General features: G+C 39.5%; 1 protein-coding gene across 4 annotated transcripts in view; it reads left to right on the plus strand.

Annotated features, from left to right (window-relative positions):
- Positions 1 to 3,650, plus strand: part of spag9b (sperm associated antigen 9b) — a 30,745-nt gene extending 27,095 nt beyond the window's left edge. For 2 of the 4 annotated variants that reach the window (XM_077502075.1, XM_077502077.1), the window contains 3 exons: positions 360 to 536; positions 759 to 881; positions 2,023 to 3,650. In XM_077502075.1, the coding sequence (XP_077358201.1) occupies positions 360 to 536; positions 759 to 881; positions 2,023 to 2,141 (419 nt within the window). In that variant the 3' untranslated portion in view covers positions 2,142 to 3,650. Of the gene's footprint in view, positions 1 to 356; positions 537 to 758; positions 882 to 2,022 lie in introns of all 4 variants that reach the window. The other 2 variants (XM_077502074.1, XM_077502076.1) reach the window with 1 other exon arrangement.
- Positions 3,651 to 19,495: the final 15,845 nt, after the last annotated feature.

Consider the following 19,495-nt stretch of genomic DNA (forward strand, 5'->3'; position numbering starts at 1 on the left):
TCGCGTCTCCTCGTTTAGCAAAAGTTGAGCATGTTTGTTTGTATTTCCGTGTTTATTCAAACAACAACTTCCTGCTATTCGCATCTGTGATTGGCTGAATGTGTGCGGCAGGAAGTTAACAAAGAGATGTTAAAATTAAATAACAACACATACTGTAGTTAGTTATTTTATTTGATGTAAATAAAATGGTTTCCGGACTTTTTCCCAGTCCCAAAAAAAATACACAAAGGCTTTCTATGACATGCAACCAGGCTAAAAAAAATAGATAGCGGAATAAAGGATCCACTTCAGTTTTTTTTCATTATCATTTAAGGCTGAAAAAGTGTATCAACTGGTAACCTTGTGTTGTATTTTAGCAGCTAACAAGTTAGCCAAGGAGGCAGGTCACCACCCAGGGAGCGCGATTCGAGTCTACGGCGACGACAGCGGTGACAAAGTGGCGGCGGGGACGTTTGTTCCATACTGCTCCATGGCCCACGCCCAGCTCTGTTTCCATGGACACCGCGATGCCGTTAAGTTCTTCACCGCCGTCCCAGGCAAGTTAGCCAATAGAAGCAATCAAATCCACAGGGAACACATTTGATCTCGGCGGAGACCCGATCATGTGATCATTGCCTGAGCCTTTGCTGTTAACGGCAATAATTATTCCGACGAGTTATTCGTTAACAAGATCACGATGATGCTGAAGGGGATGATCGTGAGAAATGGAGTCCCGCCAATTGAAAGTAAGATGTCGTGCGCTGCGCTGTTGTTTTAAGGTCACGCCCTCCCGACGACATCCGGCGGCGGAGATGACAGGACGTCAGATGACCCATCTCGGGATGGAACCAAGTCTGTGCTGGTGATGAGCGGAGGAGAAGGTTACATTGATTTCAGGATGGGTGCGTCACCTGATTAAAGCAAACGTATTGTGGAAAAAAACAAAATCTATATATATATATATTTTTTGTATTCTGCCAACCTTCAAGTGTGAACCTAAATGACTAAATTTTTTTTTTTTTTGCTTTTTCTGAAAATTGTATCATTGCAATGCTGCTCCTTCTGGGCTACCTGTCTTGGCCACCTGAGGGCAGTATAAAACACTGTATGTACATACCAGGGGTGTCCAAACTTTTTCATTTGAGGGCCACATACAGAAAATCAGAAGGACGCAAGGGCCACATCGTGTTCTGAGGAGAAATTGTGTTTAGTCCTAAAAATTGTACAAATCATTTATTTGTGCTGTTGCATATTTAGAAAAATGCTACAGTATATAAACCACTTTATTTGTAATATGGCAGTCGGGTTATTATTATAGTTTTGGAATTTTTCATTTTAGTTTTCATTTTGTTTGTTTTTTTTAATTTATTTATATTTAATTATTTTTCAGGGTGGTTCTGTTAGTTTTTTTTTATTAGTTTTAGTTCTTTAATAAATCCTTAGTTTTAGTTAGTTTCAATATTATTTTTTTTATTATTATTATTTTTTTAATGTGTATTACTCGTGCGCAACATTTAAAAAAAAATACCATGGGTGCGACGTCATTATTCCGGTTTATATCAAAATAAATGACTAAAAGTCACATTTAAAATCATCCCTAAAGGCTCATGCATTCAATTAATGTCCACAGACTAAAACGGACAATTTTGCTATAACGAAATTGTTTTTTGAGTTTTATTTTTTCGTTAGTTTTCGTTAACTAAAATAACCTTTAATAGCACCCGTGTTTTTCGACACCCTCCCTTCTTACTTTGACCATCTCCAAACATTTTTGTTTTGATTTTATTTGAACTGAATCAAATGCCATTTTTAGCATATGTCACGGGCCACTAAAAAAAAAATGGACGGCGGGCCGCAAATGGCCCCCGGGCCGTAGTTTGGACGCCCTATTAGAAATCCCACTTGATTTCCAGGAAGTCCTTTCCTTTTTGTATCAGCCAATCATCTTGCGGCAAGGCATGTCCTGCCCAGAACACAGCAAGCTTGGAGATGTTTTCAATTGTGGACTCTTATTTTTTTTTAATTTTTATTTTTTGTGTCCAGGGGATGAGGAGGGGGAGGCGGGCGAAGGGGAGGACGCCCCAATGAAACTTCAGCCCCCCCTATCGCTAGCCGAGCGCAGCCACCTCATCGTCTGGCAGGTGCTGGACAACGAGAAATGAGCTGCTGACCTCTGAACCCTCGGACCTGCCTCAAGCACTTTGTTTCCAAAGGCAAACAATAACAAGTTATTGGTTCTTGTGTTGTCAGTTATTTGGCCCAATTTATTTATTCAGCGCATCTGTTTTCTTCCCCAATACGAAGTGTTTCTCTGAAATAATGTACAGGCAATAATGTACAGCAGGAAGCAAATTATATACGTGCAACACATAGTACAGTGCCTTTTGTGTGATATTCTAATCGTCGAATCGAATCGTGTTCCGATGACCGTGGATGTTTTACATGAAACTAGTCGAACCAAATAACGTGTCTGAAGACGCAAGATGGGACTTGGCGGCTCCTTCTTGACTATCAAAAAAAAAAACATGGTGACGCAGTTGTGCATGCGTTTCCGAATACTCTCAACTTTGACAGCTGGAAATGGATCAAGATGTATGATTGCAAAAGAAGAAAAAAATGATTGTTGGAGGGGTTTAACGGGTTAGAAAAATTGTTTGCAAGACACTTATTGATTTTTTTTTTTGACAACTCGGCTTTGATACAAAAACATGAGAAGCAAATCAATTACAGTGACATGTTGAACTAAGAACTCCCATATCATATTTTAGGCTCTCGCGTTCCTTTCAAAAAAATGTAAACAGTCCTCCAGCTGCCTTCGACTTTTTCCCATCCTCGACTTATTTTTTGGCTTGAACGAATGTTACGTTTGCTACCAAAGGATTATGAATCAAAGCTCTGAATTAATAATCGTGGCGCCTTCAGTAAGTCGGCCTCTGCTTTTGCAAATATGCATATTTTGTAAGCGACGTTTTTGCTGTAAAATGAGATGTATTTTTGTGGTGGAATATTTTCATAGAGAAGACAAAACTATTGAGTGGATCCTCCCGCCCAGCATTTAACAGGTTTTAGGAATATTTTGTGCAACAAAATATTTGCTCTTATTTGAATGACGTTTTTCACGTCTTCTTTACGTGGTCGAATGACAGCCAAACGCTTTTTTTCTTTTATTTGTGTTTTGTATTTAATAGTAAAATATGAGGTCTGTACTCTGCGTGTGTCAGCGTGCTTGTTTGCAGTTTCGCCATTTCAGTATTTATTTTTGATTGATTGAGCCATTGCAGTTCAGAATGTATCTTTGTACATGACATGTTATAAATGATCTAGTATGTATGAAACATGACACGGTGGCTTGGATTATTGAAAAGTAGTCGGTGACTTTACAGAGCTATGCAAAATATCTGCAGGGAGTGATTGATTCGTGTGTGTTTCCCCAGCAATAGGCCTACTAAAAATAGACAAAAAGTCAAAAGAATTTCATCCATCCACATTCTGCTACTGATCACTTTTTGTCCAGACACTCTTCTCCCTGCTCTAATCTGCAAAATGATTGTCAGACATTTTACCAGGGGATTTGTTCCAGGTTAGCAGTGCACACATACAAATGTACTCCAACATCTCTCGCCTTACTTATTTTTTTAACAATTAAAGAATATTTTTGTGGGCAGAATGAATTTGCGTCGGTGTTTTTTTTTTTTGTCCAGTACAGAATGGGGAGCATCTCACCTTTAGTAACGTTTCTGCATCAAGATGCACGTGCATGAAATAGTATTTTTATTCTGTCATCATAGGCGTGCACAGGTAGACCCCTAGTGGTGATGCTGATACTCTTGCCCCTCTGTCGAAAGTGCCTTGTGGAAAGTTCGTGTTTTTTTTTGTTTGTTTTTTTGTTTTAAATAAACACTTTTCTTAGGACAGGTCAATGTTGATACAATATTAGAAAAGATGCCTGATTAATCGTGGGGGGGGGGGGGTGTTCTTGGTCACGTGAACGCAAGCCACTGTTGGTGTCACAGTGTTGACAGACACACGAACTCATCTCCTTCCCCTGCTCCTCCACCAGCCAGGTAACTTATTGTGAATCCAGTGAAATTGTATTGTTTGTTTGCCCTCTCTATCCCCTACCTAGAATCATTTTTTGTTGTGAAGTAGCATATGTCTCATACAGCACAAACAACTGAGCATAAATTAGCCGAATGGCCACCTAGTTAGCTAGTTTAAAATGCTATATTCAATAATAATAGATAACGTGAGAACCACCACATAGTCAGACTAATGACGGCGAAAGGAAGGAATTTGATTTGTGGGGATTATTTTGACTTCAAAATGTAATGAACTGTTGTTTGTGTCTGTTTTTTGTTTTTTTATGCTAGTAGTCACATGCAAAAGCAACCCAATGCGCCATTGGTGGTCGAAGCGTTTGAATTGAGTTGCAATGTGGAAATATCAGAAAATGCCCGGATGTTTGGAATTGTTACTTGCCTGCCTGTGGAAAAATACCACTTTTGTCTTATTCATTCTTAGGCCCTTGGTCTGTTTGGTTACTAATTGGTCTCTTTATTTACTAATTGTAGCATAATGCCTAGAAAGGAGAGGCTGAAAAGAGAAAACGGAAAAGGAGCTACAGCAAGCAGCTGAAAGGAAAGCACCTCTCTGCTCTCTTGGATCACAAAAGTCACGAGGATGAAAGGTCAGAGTCAAGTTAAGTAGTGTTTAGCGCCTTTTTAAAGTTCTTATTTTAACATTGATTTGCTCCTTAATGTTAATTTTATTGAAATCTTTAAAGCTGTTCACATTTTATTTTTAAGTGGTTTGTACAAAATCAGCAGGCATGAAGCTATTATTAGCTAAATTGGCCATTATTTTGCGTTTAATGTTTTTTTTTTTTTGTTTCAACTTGTGCGACTCTTACAACAGTGACCTACATTTTTAATCTTTAATACATGCCGTTCTAATTAATTTATTACTGTCCGTTGTGACATCACCAAGGAACCACAAGGCGGCGTGGTTGATTTCGAAAAGTACAAGGGGTCCATTACACAAAGCAGGACCAATATGGACCCTGTGAGTCTGGTAACCCCGGAAATGCGGGAAATTAGGTTTTCGTTTCAGAAAGGGTAAACTCGAGCCTGTTTCATAAAAAGAGAAGAAATAAAAAAAAAAAGCTCTCGGTCTGTTACCGTAGTAACAAGATAGTCCATGAATCGAACCTGGTGTGGTCAGTAGCAGTTTTGTCACAATGAAGCTTAAGGTTCTCTCTGTTTCCGCCTCCTTTCAGCCAAACACGACATTTAACTTCCTCATTCATTCAAATTTTGGCATAACTTCACCCCATAATCTAACCATTACTTCCACACCTATTTATCAAGCCCTCCTTCCTTCTTATACTTCTCAAAAATACTGATTTCTTTTTAAAATGATGAATGTTTGGACATTGTTGAAGGTCATTATTCAGTCCATTCCAAAGTTGTTGTTGTTTTTTTATTATTATTATTATTTTTTTAGACACTGAGCCAGTATTGAACGAATACAAATAATTTATTTGTGCTTTTGCATATTTAGAACAAATGCTACAGTATATAAACCAATTTATTTGTAATATGGCAGTCGGGTTATTATAGTTTGGGAATTTTTCATTTTAATTTTCATTTTGTTTTGAGTTTTGTTTTTTTAAATTTAGTTAGTTTTAATTATTTTTCAGGGTGGTTCTGTTAGTTTTTTTTTTAATTAGTTTTAGTTCTTTAATAAATGCTTAGTTTTAGTTTAGTTAGTTTCAGTATTCATTTTAGTTTTTTTTTGTTTTTTTGTTTTTTTAATGTCTATTACTCGTGCGCAACATTTAAAAAAAAAAATACCATGGGCACGACGTCATTATTCCAGTTTATATCAAAATAAATCTACTAAAAATCACATTTAAAATCATCCCCAAAGGCTCATGCATTCAATTAATTAACAAAGTCTAAAACGAAGGATGTTTGCTATAATTCTAGTTTTATTTTAGTTAGTTTTGTAAACATAAAATGTAGTTTCAGTTAGTTTTCTTTGTTTTTGTTTTATTTCGTTAACGAATTAGTTTTTTTAATTGTAGTTTTTTCGTTAGTTTTCATGAAATAAAACAACCTTTAATAGCACCTGTTTTTCGACACCTTCCCTTCTTACTTTGACCATCTCCAAACATTTTTGTTTTGATTTTATTTGAACGGAGTCAAATGCCATTTTTCGCATATGTCGCGGCGCCACTAAAAAAATGGACGGCGGGCCCGCAAATGGCCGTAGTTTGGACACCGCTGCAATAAATGAACATTTGCTTCCCTCTTTCCTCGTCTGCTGCTCACGTGTCAGCCCATCAGCCGCCTCTGTTATTCTTCCCTGAAAAAAAAAAAAAGGATGGCTGGGTAAAAGCATCATAAACTGTTTTTACGTCATGTCAGGTCTATGGCTGCAAAGATGCTAGCAGGAAAAAAAAAATGGAGAGGATAAGAAATGCATTTTGAAAGCCCTCCCTCCTTCCTCCTCCCTCCAAACTCCCAATTGAGCTCTTTGCGGTCCAAACACACATCCGCTCAGCCTCATCCCATCCACTGTCCTCGCGCTTTTTGTCCCACTTCCCATCCATGACGCCAACGTGCTCACTTAAAGAGGCTCGCTCAAGCTGTCAGCTGCATCAAGAAGTGAATCATCGTTCGTCGAGAGGCCGAATTGTCATCGAATGACACGCTGCAAATGCGCAACATTACATCATCCCAGCGTCGTTTTGTTGAGTAAAAAAACAAAAAACAAAAGCGCCCTCTAGCTTTTACTTTCAGCAAAATTCAACCCTGAACATTTTTTCTATGATGTCTAATGCTTGGGGACAGGATTTAGCTGTAAATTATGCAACACGTGCCAAGTTTCTAGAACGACCAATTCGCCCTATCAGAGCAAATGTCCTCACTAACATTCCTTATTCTATTTAAGGATCCCAGAAAGCTATTAGAACAGTCTGTGGTTCGATACTTTCTCGTTGATGATTTTACATGAACTCATTAGCTCCCAAAAACATATAAATACGTTCTATTTTAAATGTATTAAGTGCCCCAAAGATGTACTGTATTTATGATTTTGTTTTTGTTTTTTTTTTATGCTAGAGCATACGGAAGGCTAGCATGCAGCGTCTCAACTGCAGGGAACAAGTGAAGCAATGGTATTATTACAAAAAATGGCCAGCAATATCGTATAAGCGTCTGTTGACTGAAAATCAACCCTCTGCCAAAACTAAATAACAGCTGCTTTGATTCTGCTGATTGTGTTCGGCGCGTCAGAAAACACGATCTTGCGTGGAAATGAGAGCTGGCCGTTACCACGGAGATGAGACGTCAAAAAAAAAAACAAAAAAACATTCCAACTTGACCTTCCCTGCAGCGACCGTCATGTAGCGAGTTAGAGGAGCACACGACATGCTGACATGACAAGTGGAAACGGAAAATTACACATTTAGCACTGGCTCGTTTTGTCAAAGCAAAGGAACGATTTAGCAGAAACGTGTTTTGTTTTTTTCTCTCTCTCTCTCTCTCTCTTGTTTGAGGACTTAATAGTCCCAGTGGGTAATAATAATCCAAACATAACATAAAGTATGTCACACGCAAGAAGTTAATTGAAGCTCATCTCATTGACAAACTTTCAAAGTCACCAAAATTGCTCATTCATGCGGCTGTAGGTTTATTTTTTGACCCAGCAGATTTGGCCACGTTTTCTGTTAACCAATAATAAAGTCATAAAAGTACCAAACTTTGGATATTTTTTGTGACAAAGAAGTAGCCTATCTGTTCCAATCACTCGATCAGAGAGAAAAAAACAAAACAGAGTTGTAGAAATAACTGGTAACTCGAGAGCCACGACATTATGTTCTTTTCAAGTGCATGTAAACTTTTGATAAAAACTATATTATTGTCCAACAATGTATCTCGCATGAACGGCGTTTACTGTATTTTTCTAAGTCAGGAAAACAATATACCAAGCAACCTTAAGAGGGCGCTCTAAGACTGCGTGTAACCTGTAATACTAATTCAATCGTTAAAGGCAGTACTAATATTTGGTATGTATTTGTATTTGTCTACTGTTTATATGGCTATTTTAGAGGACACAATATATTCATATTTATTTAATTAACAAAAATACCTCGACATTCTTGGGACTATGACGTATGTGTTAAAGTTATGGTGCATTCACATGAACAAAACGGATACTGAGTTAGTCTAACAAAACATAATGATTTAAAGCCCCACCGATACTTGCAAGTGTTTTGTCGATTGTTTTCTTGCCTCCAGCTGCTCATGTTGATCGTACATTTCCTGCACATGTATTTGATGATCTGTTCCAATAGCTTGCGGGTGAGCTCATCGCAAATATTAAGCGCTCGTCTCGTCTGAAATAGGCTGCGATGATCATTTCACATGCTTCTGTGGAACGACGGCGTCGAACTCCAAACCTAAAAGTCTATTACCGGTGACATGATGTGAGCGGCACACTTGATGATGTCACCACATTTTCATCAACAACCTGTGTGAACCTGTGATTGAGGTCAGGTGGGGTGCGTACGTGTGTGTGTGCGCGTATGTGTGTGCGTCCACCAGAGAACATCTTAGAAAGTTAGGACGATTAGCTGCGTTAGCGTCTCTGCTAATACTGGCACATATATCTGCCATTGATCCTCATTAGCACACGTGTTCGCGGAAAGGGAAGCACCAAAGCGCCGAGCACATTAAAGCTGCTCTATGTCTTGACGGATGCATTGTTGTTATTGTTGCAGTTCATACATATATATATATATATATATATATATATATATATATATATATATAAAGTCCATATTGCCAAGTAAGGATTGGCTGCTCTGCTTTGTGATGACAGGCCGCGCTTCAGCTCACTCCTTCCATCATCTTCATCTCAGCGGAGTCTCCAGCCTGCCTGCCTGCCTGCCGCCGCACAAGTGGAGTACTTCTTCACCGACCGGGTCCCAGGGACAACACTAATTAATTAAGAGATGTGACGGACTCGGCAGACTGCTTCAAGCCCTCCTCGCGTCTCTCCCGTGAAAGATGTCATCCGGCCGGCCGGCCTCCTGTTTTTATACGACCAGCAGGTGGGAGAAAATCGGCCAAAACAGACATCTGCATCCTCCTTCAGTTTCATGCTGTTACGTGTGACGTCGTGGTGTTTTTGTAAAATGTACGAGTAGTTAGTTGCAGCGCTCTTGCTTACTAATAAGTCACCTAATCTAACCAGACGAGCATAGATCACTATATAAAATTTAGTTTCCTTGCACTCTAATTAATGTATCAAGTAGCGACCCTAAAAATTGCAACGTGACCCATTTTGGGTTCTGATCATCAGTTAGTTCAAATAGTCCTTAAGTTTAACAAAAAAAAGAAGCCGTGCTTTTTCTGTTGTGCGCTCGTGGGTGGGCGGACGCCAGCCGGTGGCCTGCTTGCGAACATCAAAACACGAGAAAGGTCGTAAATGGGGGGCAAAGTTCGGCAACCTGCCCGTCACCTGTCGAAACATACCACAAAAGTGCACGCAAGAGCCAAAAGATCCGATATTGATCCGGACTCGCTATTAACTCATTAGCTCCCAAAAACGTATAAATACGTCATAGTTTAAATATTTTAAGTGTCCCAAAGACGTATTTATACGTTTTTTGTTTTTGTTTTTTTGGGGTTTTTTTTTATGCTAGAGCATAGAGAAGGCTTTGATGCAGTCTTTCTACTGCAGAAAATGGTTGAGTGGCAGCAGAGTAAGGATAACGACGATAAGGGATCAACCAGGCCATGTTAAAACAAGCTGATTTCCCCACAGTTCTAAACAGAATTGTGAAAAACGATGAAACTTAGCTAATTTTAGTGCTAATTGCTGCACAGCGGAAACAGATAGGAATATCATTTTTCTTCTCTGATAAAAGAAGAGACTCTAATCTCTCTTTTGGTATGTTTCATGTTTTTATAGCAATAGAACATAATATTTCGCAGGCCTTGAAAAATCAGTCAAAATCCAGGAAAGCACTTCAGTGAAAATGGTTGGGAGTGAATGAGTTAACTCACTTGCTCCCAAAAACGGATACATGTGTTCTATTTGAACTATTTACCAACCTGTGCTCGAGTTCATCAAGATATTTTTGGACTAATTCATGCTTCCGACGTCACGGAATAATTTGGGGAAACTCCTTTCAGTTCAATTAAAATTGGAAGAACTCAAACTGAACAAAAAGCAAAAACGTCAACAAAGCGAGCGCAGTTGAGGCCCCCATAGGTCAAGGTGCTCGAATTTCACCTGCGCCATTGGCACGAGCGTAACCCGAGCGCAAGACTCACCGCGCGCGTTTGCCAGTTTGGCAGGCTGGTTTCCGGCACAAGCCAGCGTGCGTCCTCGGAGACGTGACAGAACGTCAGTCCGCGTCTAAATGCTGGCGCGGGTAGTCGAACGTGATTTTTTGGGGTGAATTCGATTGGGACACGGGCAGAAGGATTCTGACATCTGTAAGACATGGTGGATTTCAGGCTTATACTGTTTGTTATTTTCATTCTTAAATATGTGAACAGCGGGCAAAACCCTCTGAATTATTGTATTAAATTTTTTTAATGGGCAGCGCAAGCATGAAAGGGGACTTGTTGTACGTGTGTTTCTCACGATTGTTCCAGTGTTTGTTTTGAGTTTCTTGGTAATCTTTTGAGCTTGTGTTACGTCAGCTGACTGGAGGAAAGTTCAGCTTTTTCTATCAAGCGATAATTGCTGCACATGCTACGACTGTTGCATGATTATGTGCAAAAATGACAATATTTTAGACAGTTTTACGAGTACATTAAATTTGATCGTATTCCCAAAATAATGCTTAAAGTTCAGAGTTCAATGAACAGAAGAGATGTGAGCAGATTTGTTCCGGCATTTGTGGCCCACTATTAAACAACCAACAACTTGTGCATTCGCACAACCAAAACAAACAAACAAACAAATCATCTTCTCTTTCCTCCCTCCATTTCACAGAAGTTTACCACTTAAATGTATGACTACTGTCCTTGCTGTTGAGGATAAAGGCCTCGATACATCAGTCATCGACATTGGCCAAATGTGACCATTGGCACGTCGCGTAGAAAAATAATAAAACATACACTGCACCGACCCCGACTGTTACGCAAGAAGTAATTCCCCTCCGTACCATCGGCGGCGGTAGTCATTATTCCCGAAAGGCAACCGGAAACCTCTTTACGGGGGGCGGGATATAAAAACGTAAACAATGCCTACATCCCGAATGAAAATCACATTGCATTAATAAACTAGCCACTAGAGGGCGGTAGAACTGCACAAATGGAAATCAACCTGACTTTTTTTTTTTTTTTTTTTTTTTTTTTAATATTGTGAACATGACGACGATGACAGCCCTGATCTCGGCCTTTAAAGCTAAAGTCGGTCAAACGTTGCCTTAGCAGAGCCAGCGAGAAGCATCACAACAGCTGTGACGCACTCACCGAGGCTTCCTCTAAGGTGTTTCTTTCTTTTTTCTTTTTTTTTTGGATTCCGGTCCCTTTCATCAGCTGTTGACGATGAGATGCTAGGAAGGAGGAGGATGTGCTTGAAGCAAGCGAGAGGCTTTCACTCACCTGCTTTCAAGCCTCTTCTTCATATGCTAATTTGGAGTGGATACTTTGTACAACGTGTGATCCAAATTATGAAGCAAATGCTGTTTTTGTTGATTTTCCTAGCCAATGCAATTTACACATATTTTTTGGCGTGTTTGGGAACCAGAGGATGAGGCGTTTCCTGTCATACTTTTCTGGATTTGCAATTATTATGTTTGAATGTTATCATGCTTTTTTTTTTTTTTTTTTTTTTTTTTTTAATAGCATGGTAAAAGAGTTAGTGGTACAGTATTTTTTATTTTTTTTGTGGAGCTGATGCATCTGACACAATATCAAAAAAAAAAAAAAAATTGGGTCAAAAAAGGAATGAGACAACTTTTTGTGTTATTCAATTAAGCTAAAAAAAAAAAAAAAAAGTCAAAAGAATAACCCACAAAACAAGCCCCCAAAATTGGCTCGTTTTGGTTGGCCCATTATATAATTATTTGATTTTATTTATCTCTTTATGAGGACACGATTCTGTGAGGAAGACCGCATAAATAAAGTGACTTGTCATGACTTGACTTGTGGTCACGTGCGACTTGACTTGAGCAAGACAAAGTGACGACATGTGACTTGACTTGAGACCTGCACGTGTGACTTGATCCCATCTCTGCACACATTCTTATTATCCAGTTTAGGTCACTAGAAGCAAAGCAAGAATTATCCCCCCCCCCAAAAAATAAAGCTGAATAGTGTATTTCCAGTTTGAATAACTTGATTTGTTTGAAAAGCAGCAAAGATGCATTTTATTCACAAGACCGTATTTCAGCCTAACAATATGCCGATATCGTTTTATCACCTGCGGCCGTGCGTCTTTTTCCCCGAGTGCGACGTTTTGACGGGCCTCAAGCAGCTCCGGTTGGTGTCAAGCTGCTGTTGCCCAACTTGTGCTGAGCCGGCTGTCACTCATCATACTCAACTTTTGGTCACCGCAACATTTGCAAATCACATTTTCTTTCCTCACTAAATTGACATTTCGCTGGCTGAGCTGTCAGCGTGATGTGATGCAAGAAAAGCAGACCCACCCCCACGTTGACCGAATAATTCAAATGAATACATTTAGAATAGAAGTGCTTGGTTCTTCCTTCTCACGTTGAAAATATTATTTCTGCTTTCACAACCGGAAATGAATTAGTCTTGAAAAGCCAAGTTCCCTCTGCACAGCCGATATGAGAACTTGATGGTTTATTTTAGCGACGAGAAGTGAGCGAACATCGCAACTGTAAAACGCAAATGGATGCCCAAGCAATCAAAGCGGCCATTTCGCATCACTGCCTGCTAATAGACTTTGCTCACAGGTACGTGAGGCGTGGTCTGAGAGCGTCCAATGACGGGGAAAAAAAAATAATCAGTGCTGCTGTGAGGATGAGGTGAGAGTCTAAACTGCTTTTTTAGTCCTCCATGATCTGGCAGCCGGCTGCGTGATTCCGATCTCCGCGTGACTCGAGGCCGCTTGCCGAGATCTCCGTCAGATCTGCGGATTTTGCAGATTAAACATACACTTCTACAGCCCGGTCATAGCCGGGCCAACCGGCACCTTAATCCACTTCCTGTCACGACGTGTCGCTCGCTCGGGCCAGATGTGACAACATATCCGGCTTTGTGACTTTGTATCACGCAAATCTTCCTGTTTTGGCACACGACGATAAATGACACGTTTAGTGGAGGCATGTCGGACACGAAGAGTTCACTGTAGGTAAAAGCGCTCAACCGTTTTCTTTGTAATCTTCAGTTGAACGCAAACGAACTCTCAGCTGGTATTGATCTCGACGTGTCTCGCTGGCCGGCCTGGGCCAGCCACGATAACGCCGATTGTCACTTTTTTTTTTACCGCTCATAACCTCGATAGTCCCGCGTGTCTCACGTGATTAATCAATTTCAATTACCCCTCACATGGTCAATCATATTCTCGTTAATGTCCGAAGCGCCGCCCGCAGCTGTGCGGGCAAGATTACAAGCCAGGCTTCCAAATTGAACACTTTTATTGCTTAAGAACCAGTGAAATATATTTTACAGTCTCGTAAGGCGTTCAGCGTTCAGTTGCTGGGAACAGTTCTAAGAGATTATTGTTCTTGTTTGACAAATAATAGCAGCGTTACGTTGTGGTGGACGGACCCAATGGCGGAGAAACAAGACAGATAGGAAGAGAAACGTGAGGAACTTGATTGACGCCCAGGAGTCTTTTTGTCTTGATTTGGTTCATTATTTACTTTAGCGCTCGTGTCGCTATCAGTAACGATAACGTCAAGTCACTTCTACGACAAAGTCCAATACTAGGAAGTCCTTATAAGGACATGTCTACATGTACTCAAGATATGTATTTTTAATTTCATATTAATCTTGCACTAGGGCAGTTTCTTCTCAATTATTTTCTGTCATCTCTGCGCACACTCTGCCAATAATGAGAGCGCCACTGCCCCCTAATGTAGTGGAGGTGCGATTGCACTTTATTCTAGGACAGTAAAAAAAAAAAAAAAAAAATTAAAAAGCATGTTCCCCGAGGTCAAACGCGCCCACCTTGATGGATCCTCGCGCCCCCCTGGGGGGCCGCCCCACTATTTGAGAATCAGTACACTAAGGGTTTAAAAAAAAAAAAAAAAAAAAAAAAAAAAGATCTATAGTTACACAAATATTTTTTAAAAACAGTTTCTCTCCATATCGTCCCTGTCATTATACGGAATGAAATCGTCACATGTAAGGTGATAATGGCCTTAGAAATGTCTTATTATAAATAAAATTTAATTACATCAGAGTTCCAGCCAGGACACCGCTTATTATATTAGCTCTTTTAAAGTCTTTTTTTTTTTTTTTTTTTTTAAATAGATATTTTTAAATATAAGGTTGACCGGTTCTTGCATAAAAAAAAAATCACTTTTCTCGAACAAAATTCTTTTCTCCAAGTTCTTTTTGTTCCAGCTCATTAACATTCTATAGAATGAATTTATCATAGCCAGCATTGACTGTGAGTAGACGCGGAAGAATAAAAATGACATTCCTTGCTCAAAGTGCTCCCGACTTCACGATTTGCTCCGATAATTTCACCAAGTTGTCCTTGCAATTTTGCTCAGGTAGCATATAGCTACTTTAACAGTCAGCGGCTGCCGCAGTGCTTTAATGGGAGTCGTGAGACTCAACATAAAGTTGCAGGCAGTTAACTCTCAATAATGAGATAAAAGTTTCTATATGGCTCTACGGACCCAAAGGGACTGCCGAACAACTTAATATGGGTTTGTAACTATTACAGAGACCTAATTCAGTCCATTAGTATGCACGCGCGCGCACACACAAATACACATTAAAGAGGGAGTATAAACATTTAAGATGAATATCATTTCCACATTTATGGTTAAGCACCTGTTAACGTTGTAATTAAACTAATTCTTTGTTTTAAAGAAACAAAACATGTCTTGGGTATTTTTCAAGTGAAAATGAAATTATATTTCTGTTAGGGAAATACTAGCGCAATGGCTCACTTACATTTTCAGAAATGGGCCAACAAACTATTTACGTGGTAGTTTAAATACACAAAAAGTTAGCCTGTTTTCACATATATGGCCCCTTCAAGTAAGAAAATATAATGTGCTCTATAAAGGAGTACATGTTTCCTTCCAGTGACCTAATTGGTAAAAAAAAAAAAAAAAAAACTCATTTACTCCCAATAACGTATAAATACGTTTTTTTAATGTTCTACGTGTCCCAAAGACGTAGTTATACGTTTTTTGTTGTTGTTTTTTTATACTAGAGCATACAGAAGGCTTTGATGCAGCCTCTCAACTGCAAAGAACAGTTTCAGAAATGGTAGTTATTACACAAACGGCCAGCAGGTGGCAGCAGAGCAAAGGAGATCAATCAGGGCCATCTAGAAAAAAAAAGCTCAATTACTTACAATTTTCAATAGATTTGTGAAAACTGATGAAACTTATCTCTCTTCTAATGCTAATTGCTGCAAAACGGAAACAGATAGAAACAGACTTTTTTTTTCCTGATGAAAGAAGAGACTTTAAGCCTTTTGATAGGTTCCATGCCTTTATGGCAATTGAACACAATATTCTGCGGGCCTGGCAAAATCAGTCAAAATCCAGTACAACAGCCGGGAGGGAGCGAACGGGATTGCGAAATGTGAAAATGGCGGCGAGTGAATGAGTTTAAGGACTTCTGTATAACATGCAAATATGTGTGACTGAATTCCAATTTCACATGTCAGGATCAGCAACCCAGACAACCCAATTAGTGTAAAATGTCGCCATCCTTCACGCATACATGGAAGTCATACCAATTTTTAAGAGCGACCCTGTGTTGAAATCAATATCGTTCCTAATATGCATGTCGCGTCCGGCGCGATGTTTGTGGCGTCCTGCTAATCAATGAGCAGATGGCTCCTCAGCATCACTTCAGTTCAATTCAGATTTACTGCCTCGTGTTTGATTAGATGGAAATGTTGCACGCTTACTAAGTGGGTTGCCTCACCTCACCGCCACCTGCTTTATGTTTGATTTCTCAGCCCTCTGCCTCTGATTAAACCCTTCAAGTAAAACCTTCATTCTGGCAAGAATAGCGCCGTAGTTACGTTATGTCACATATTTGTGTGTTCTTCTTTTTGATGTGCTAAACTGTGGGTACAGATTAGTAAACTGTGGGTACTGATGAGTAAAATGTGGGAACAGATTAGTACACTGTGGGAACAGATTACTAAAATTGTGGGTACAGATTAATTAACTAACCTATGGGTATAGGTTAGTAAAATGTGGGAACAGATTAGTATACTGTGGGAACAGATTACTAAACTGTGGGTTCGGATTAGTAAACTGTGGGGACAGATTAGTAATCTGTGGGGACAGATTAGTAATCTGTGGGTACAGATTAGTAATCTGTGGGTACGTAAACTGTGGCAAAAGATTACTAAAATGTGGGTACAGATTAATTTACTAAACTATGGGTACAGATTACTAAACTGGGGGAACAGATTACTAAACTGTGGGTTCGGATTAGTTAACTGTGAGAACATATTAGTAAAATGTGGGGACAGATTAGTAATCTGTGGGTACAGATTAGTAATCTGTGGGTACGTAAACTGTGGCAAAAGATTACTAAAATGTGGGTACAGATTAATTTACTAAACTATGGGTACAGATTACTAAACTGGGGGAACAGATTACTAAACTGTGGGTTCGGATTAGTTAACTGTGAGAACATATTAGTAAAATGTGGGGACAGATTAGTAATCTGTGGGTACAGATTAGTAATCTGTGGGTACGTAAACTGTGGGTTCGGATTAGTAAACTGTGGGGACAGATTAGTAATCTGTGGGTACAGATTAGTAATCTGTGGGTACGTAAACTGTGGCAAAAGATTACTAAAATGTGGGTACAGATTAATTTACTAAACTATGGGTACAGATTACTAAACTGGGGGAACAGATTACTAAACTGTGGGTTCGGATTAGTTAACTGTGAGAACATATTAGTAAAATGTGGGGACAGATTAGTAATCTGTGGGTACAGATTAGTAATCTGTGGGTACGTAAACTGTGGCAAAAGATTACTAAAATGTGGGTACAGATTAATTTACTAAACTATGGGTACAGATTACTAAACTGTGGGAACAGATTAGTAGACACTGGGAACAGATTACTAACTGTGGGTTCAGATTAGTTAACTGTGAGAACATATTAGTAAACTATGGGAACAGATTAGTAATCTGTGGGTACAGATTAGTAATCTGTGGGAACAGATTACTAAAATGTGGGTACAGATTAATTTACTAAACTATGGGTACAGATTACTAAACTGTGGGAACAAATTACTAAACTGTTGGTCCATATTAGAAGGGAAAAAAAGACCTTTGCATCATAGTGTCTGTGTGCATGTGCAAGGAGTTCTGTCTGCATGTGTATGCCAGGCCAGCCCACAGAGAGATGATGGGGGGGGGGGTTACAAGCAAGGTTGTCGGTCATGAGGCTAAGTGGCTAACTGCTGCTCACCAGTGTAATGTGCAAGACGATGAAGAGGGATTAGCTCTGTTTTGGGTCATATCATCAGCCATGCGAGACAGCCAATCACAAGCTAATGTCTGCGAGCAGGGAGAGGAAAATAAACGGAATGCGTCTGGATAATTGCCACTCACTGATAAACGTTGGCTGATCTTAGAACAAGGCAACTCATCTGTATAGTGACAAACAAAGGCAAGGAAAATAAAGGCCTTTTTTTTTCTTTGTTTTCTTTTTTTGTCTGACCTTGGGTGCGCCACCTTTCCACATGCACGCACGCAAACAAAGGGCAGTCATCATGAAGGCTTGTTCTGGACTGCAGCGATGGCTTTTATACTCCCGCTTGTGCGTCTCAACAATGCATGATTCATGAGCCAAGTGTGAAACAGAACACTGAGTGGAAACTAAAAGGGGCATCTCACACATAGGCGCACACACGCACACTAACAACACAGTGTGTCCACTTTGCTGATCACTTATTAAGCTTATGATCGACACAAAACAGTTCTGAAATGACTGGTTATTATTGTAAACGTAAAACTAACTAAATAATAAAATAAAATGAAAAGAGAGCGAGCCTCACTTAAGCCGTTCATCATAAATTGTGTTTTAACTAGTGGGAACATGAAACAGGGTAGGGGAGAGTGAGGTAATGTGAGACATTTTTTACATTTCTACCGATCTAAGCAGGTTTAAGTGATGTATCAATAAAATTAACACATTTTCCATTAATTTAGGATGTTTACTAAGAATAGAAATTATCAGAATGCATGTAGGACTAAAGACAGTGAAAATATAATTGTTTAAAAAAAAGTGGTAAAGTGTCTCATTTTACCCCAGCTACGGGGTAAACTAAGACAAAACCCAAATTTCAGTGGGGTAAATTGATCCTGCTTGGGGTAAAATGATCCACTTACTTTTTTCACTCTGAATCAAGCCTAACAACACCTGTTGTAAAAGTCAGAATCCTAATAACTAGTTAAACAACCACTGATTCCGGAATTAATGTTGGAATAATTTAAAAATCATGGACACTGGTCAATTAAGCCATTATTCCCTAAACATTTGAAGGTAACTGAACAAAAACAAATACTGTAACAATAATATTCAAAATGTTTTATTTAACAATCAAACAAGAGGAAGAACCATTTTTACAGTTGGGATCAGAACTCGGGACCCTTAGAGCTATCTCTGGTCTGAAAATCAGGGAAAAGAACAAACTGAAAGAAGTAGAGCAGCCTGTGACTCAGAAAACAGGAGTAGAACTCAGACGAGGACATCTGACACTATTGCAAAACCTATTCTACATTCCAACCCTGAAGGTTGCACGGAAAGCTGAAGAGTTGCTCTCTTCGTGTGGTTCCTCCAGGCCTTGTAGGTTGTGGCAGCTTCCTCACAACATCGCTTTTAGGAACATGTGCAACATCATTTTCCTTTATCGCAAAGATGGGTCTCTCCCACACTTTCCTGTTTCCCTGGGTTCTTCTGAGAAATTGTGTGAGTATTTCATCACCGTCAACTTTCTCAACCATGCCAATGTAACGGACATTCCTGAGTTTGGTTGCAAAATTGACAATGACAAAGTCACCCACTGACAGATCTGTGCTTTCTGGTTGACCACTCTCAGGGTCAGATCTTTCATCATCAGATGTTTCAAGTGGCACAGGAACATCACTCGCCTCAGAGCTGCTATAAATGATTTTCTTCTTGATTGGTTTCTTTTTTCGTTTTCCTTTCTGTTTCCTATTTTGTATTTTCCCTTCCAGTTTCTTTTGTCTTTCTTGAAAAGCTTTTTCAAGTGCCTTCTTCTCAGGAGTATCCGTGAGGATTGCTGTCTTCACACGCTTCCGTGTTGTTTGTTTTCTCGGAGGACATTTGG

The sequence above is a fragment of the Festucalex cinctus genome, chromosome 17 (assembly GCF_051991245.1).
Source record: "Festucalex cinctus isolate MCC-2025b chromosome 17, RoL_Fcin_1.0, whole genome shotgun sequence".
NCBI classification, from domain to species: Eukaryota; Metazoa; Chordata; class Actinopteri; order Syngnathiformes; family Syngnathidae; genus Festucalex; species Festucalex cinctus.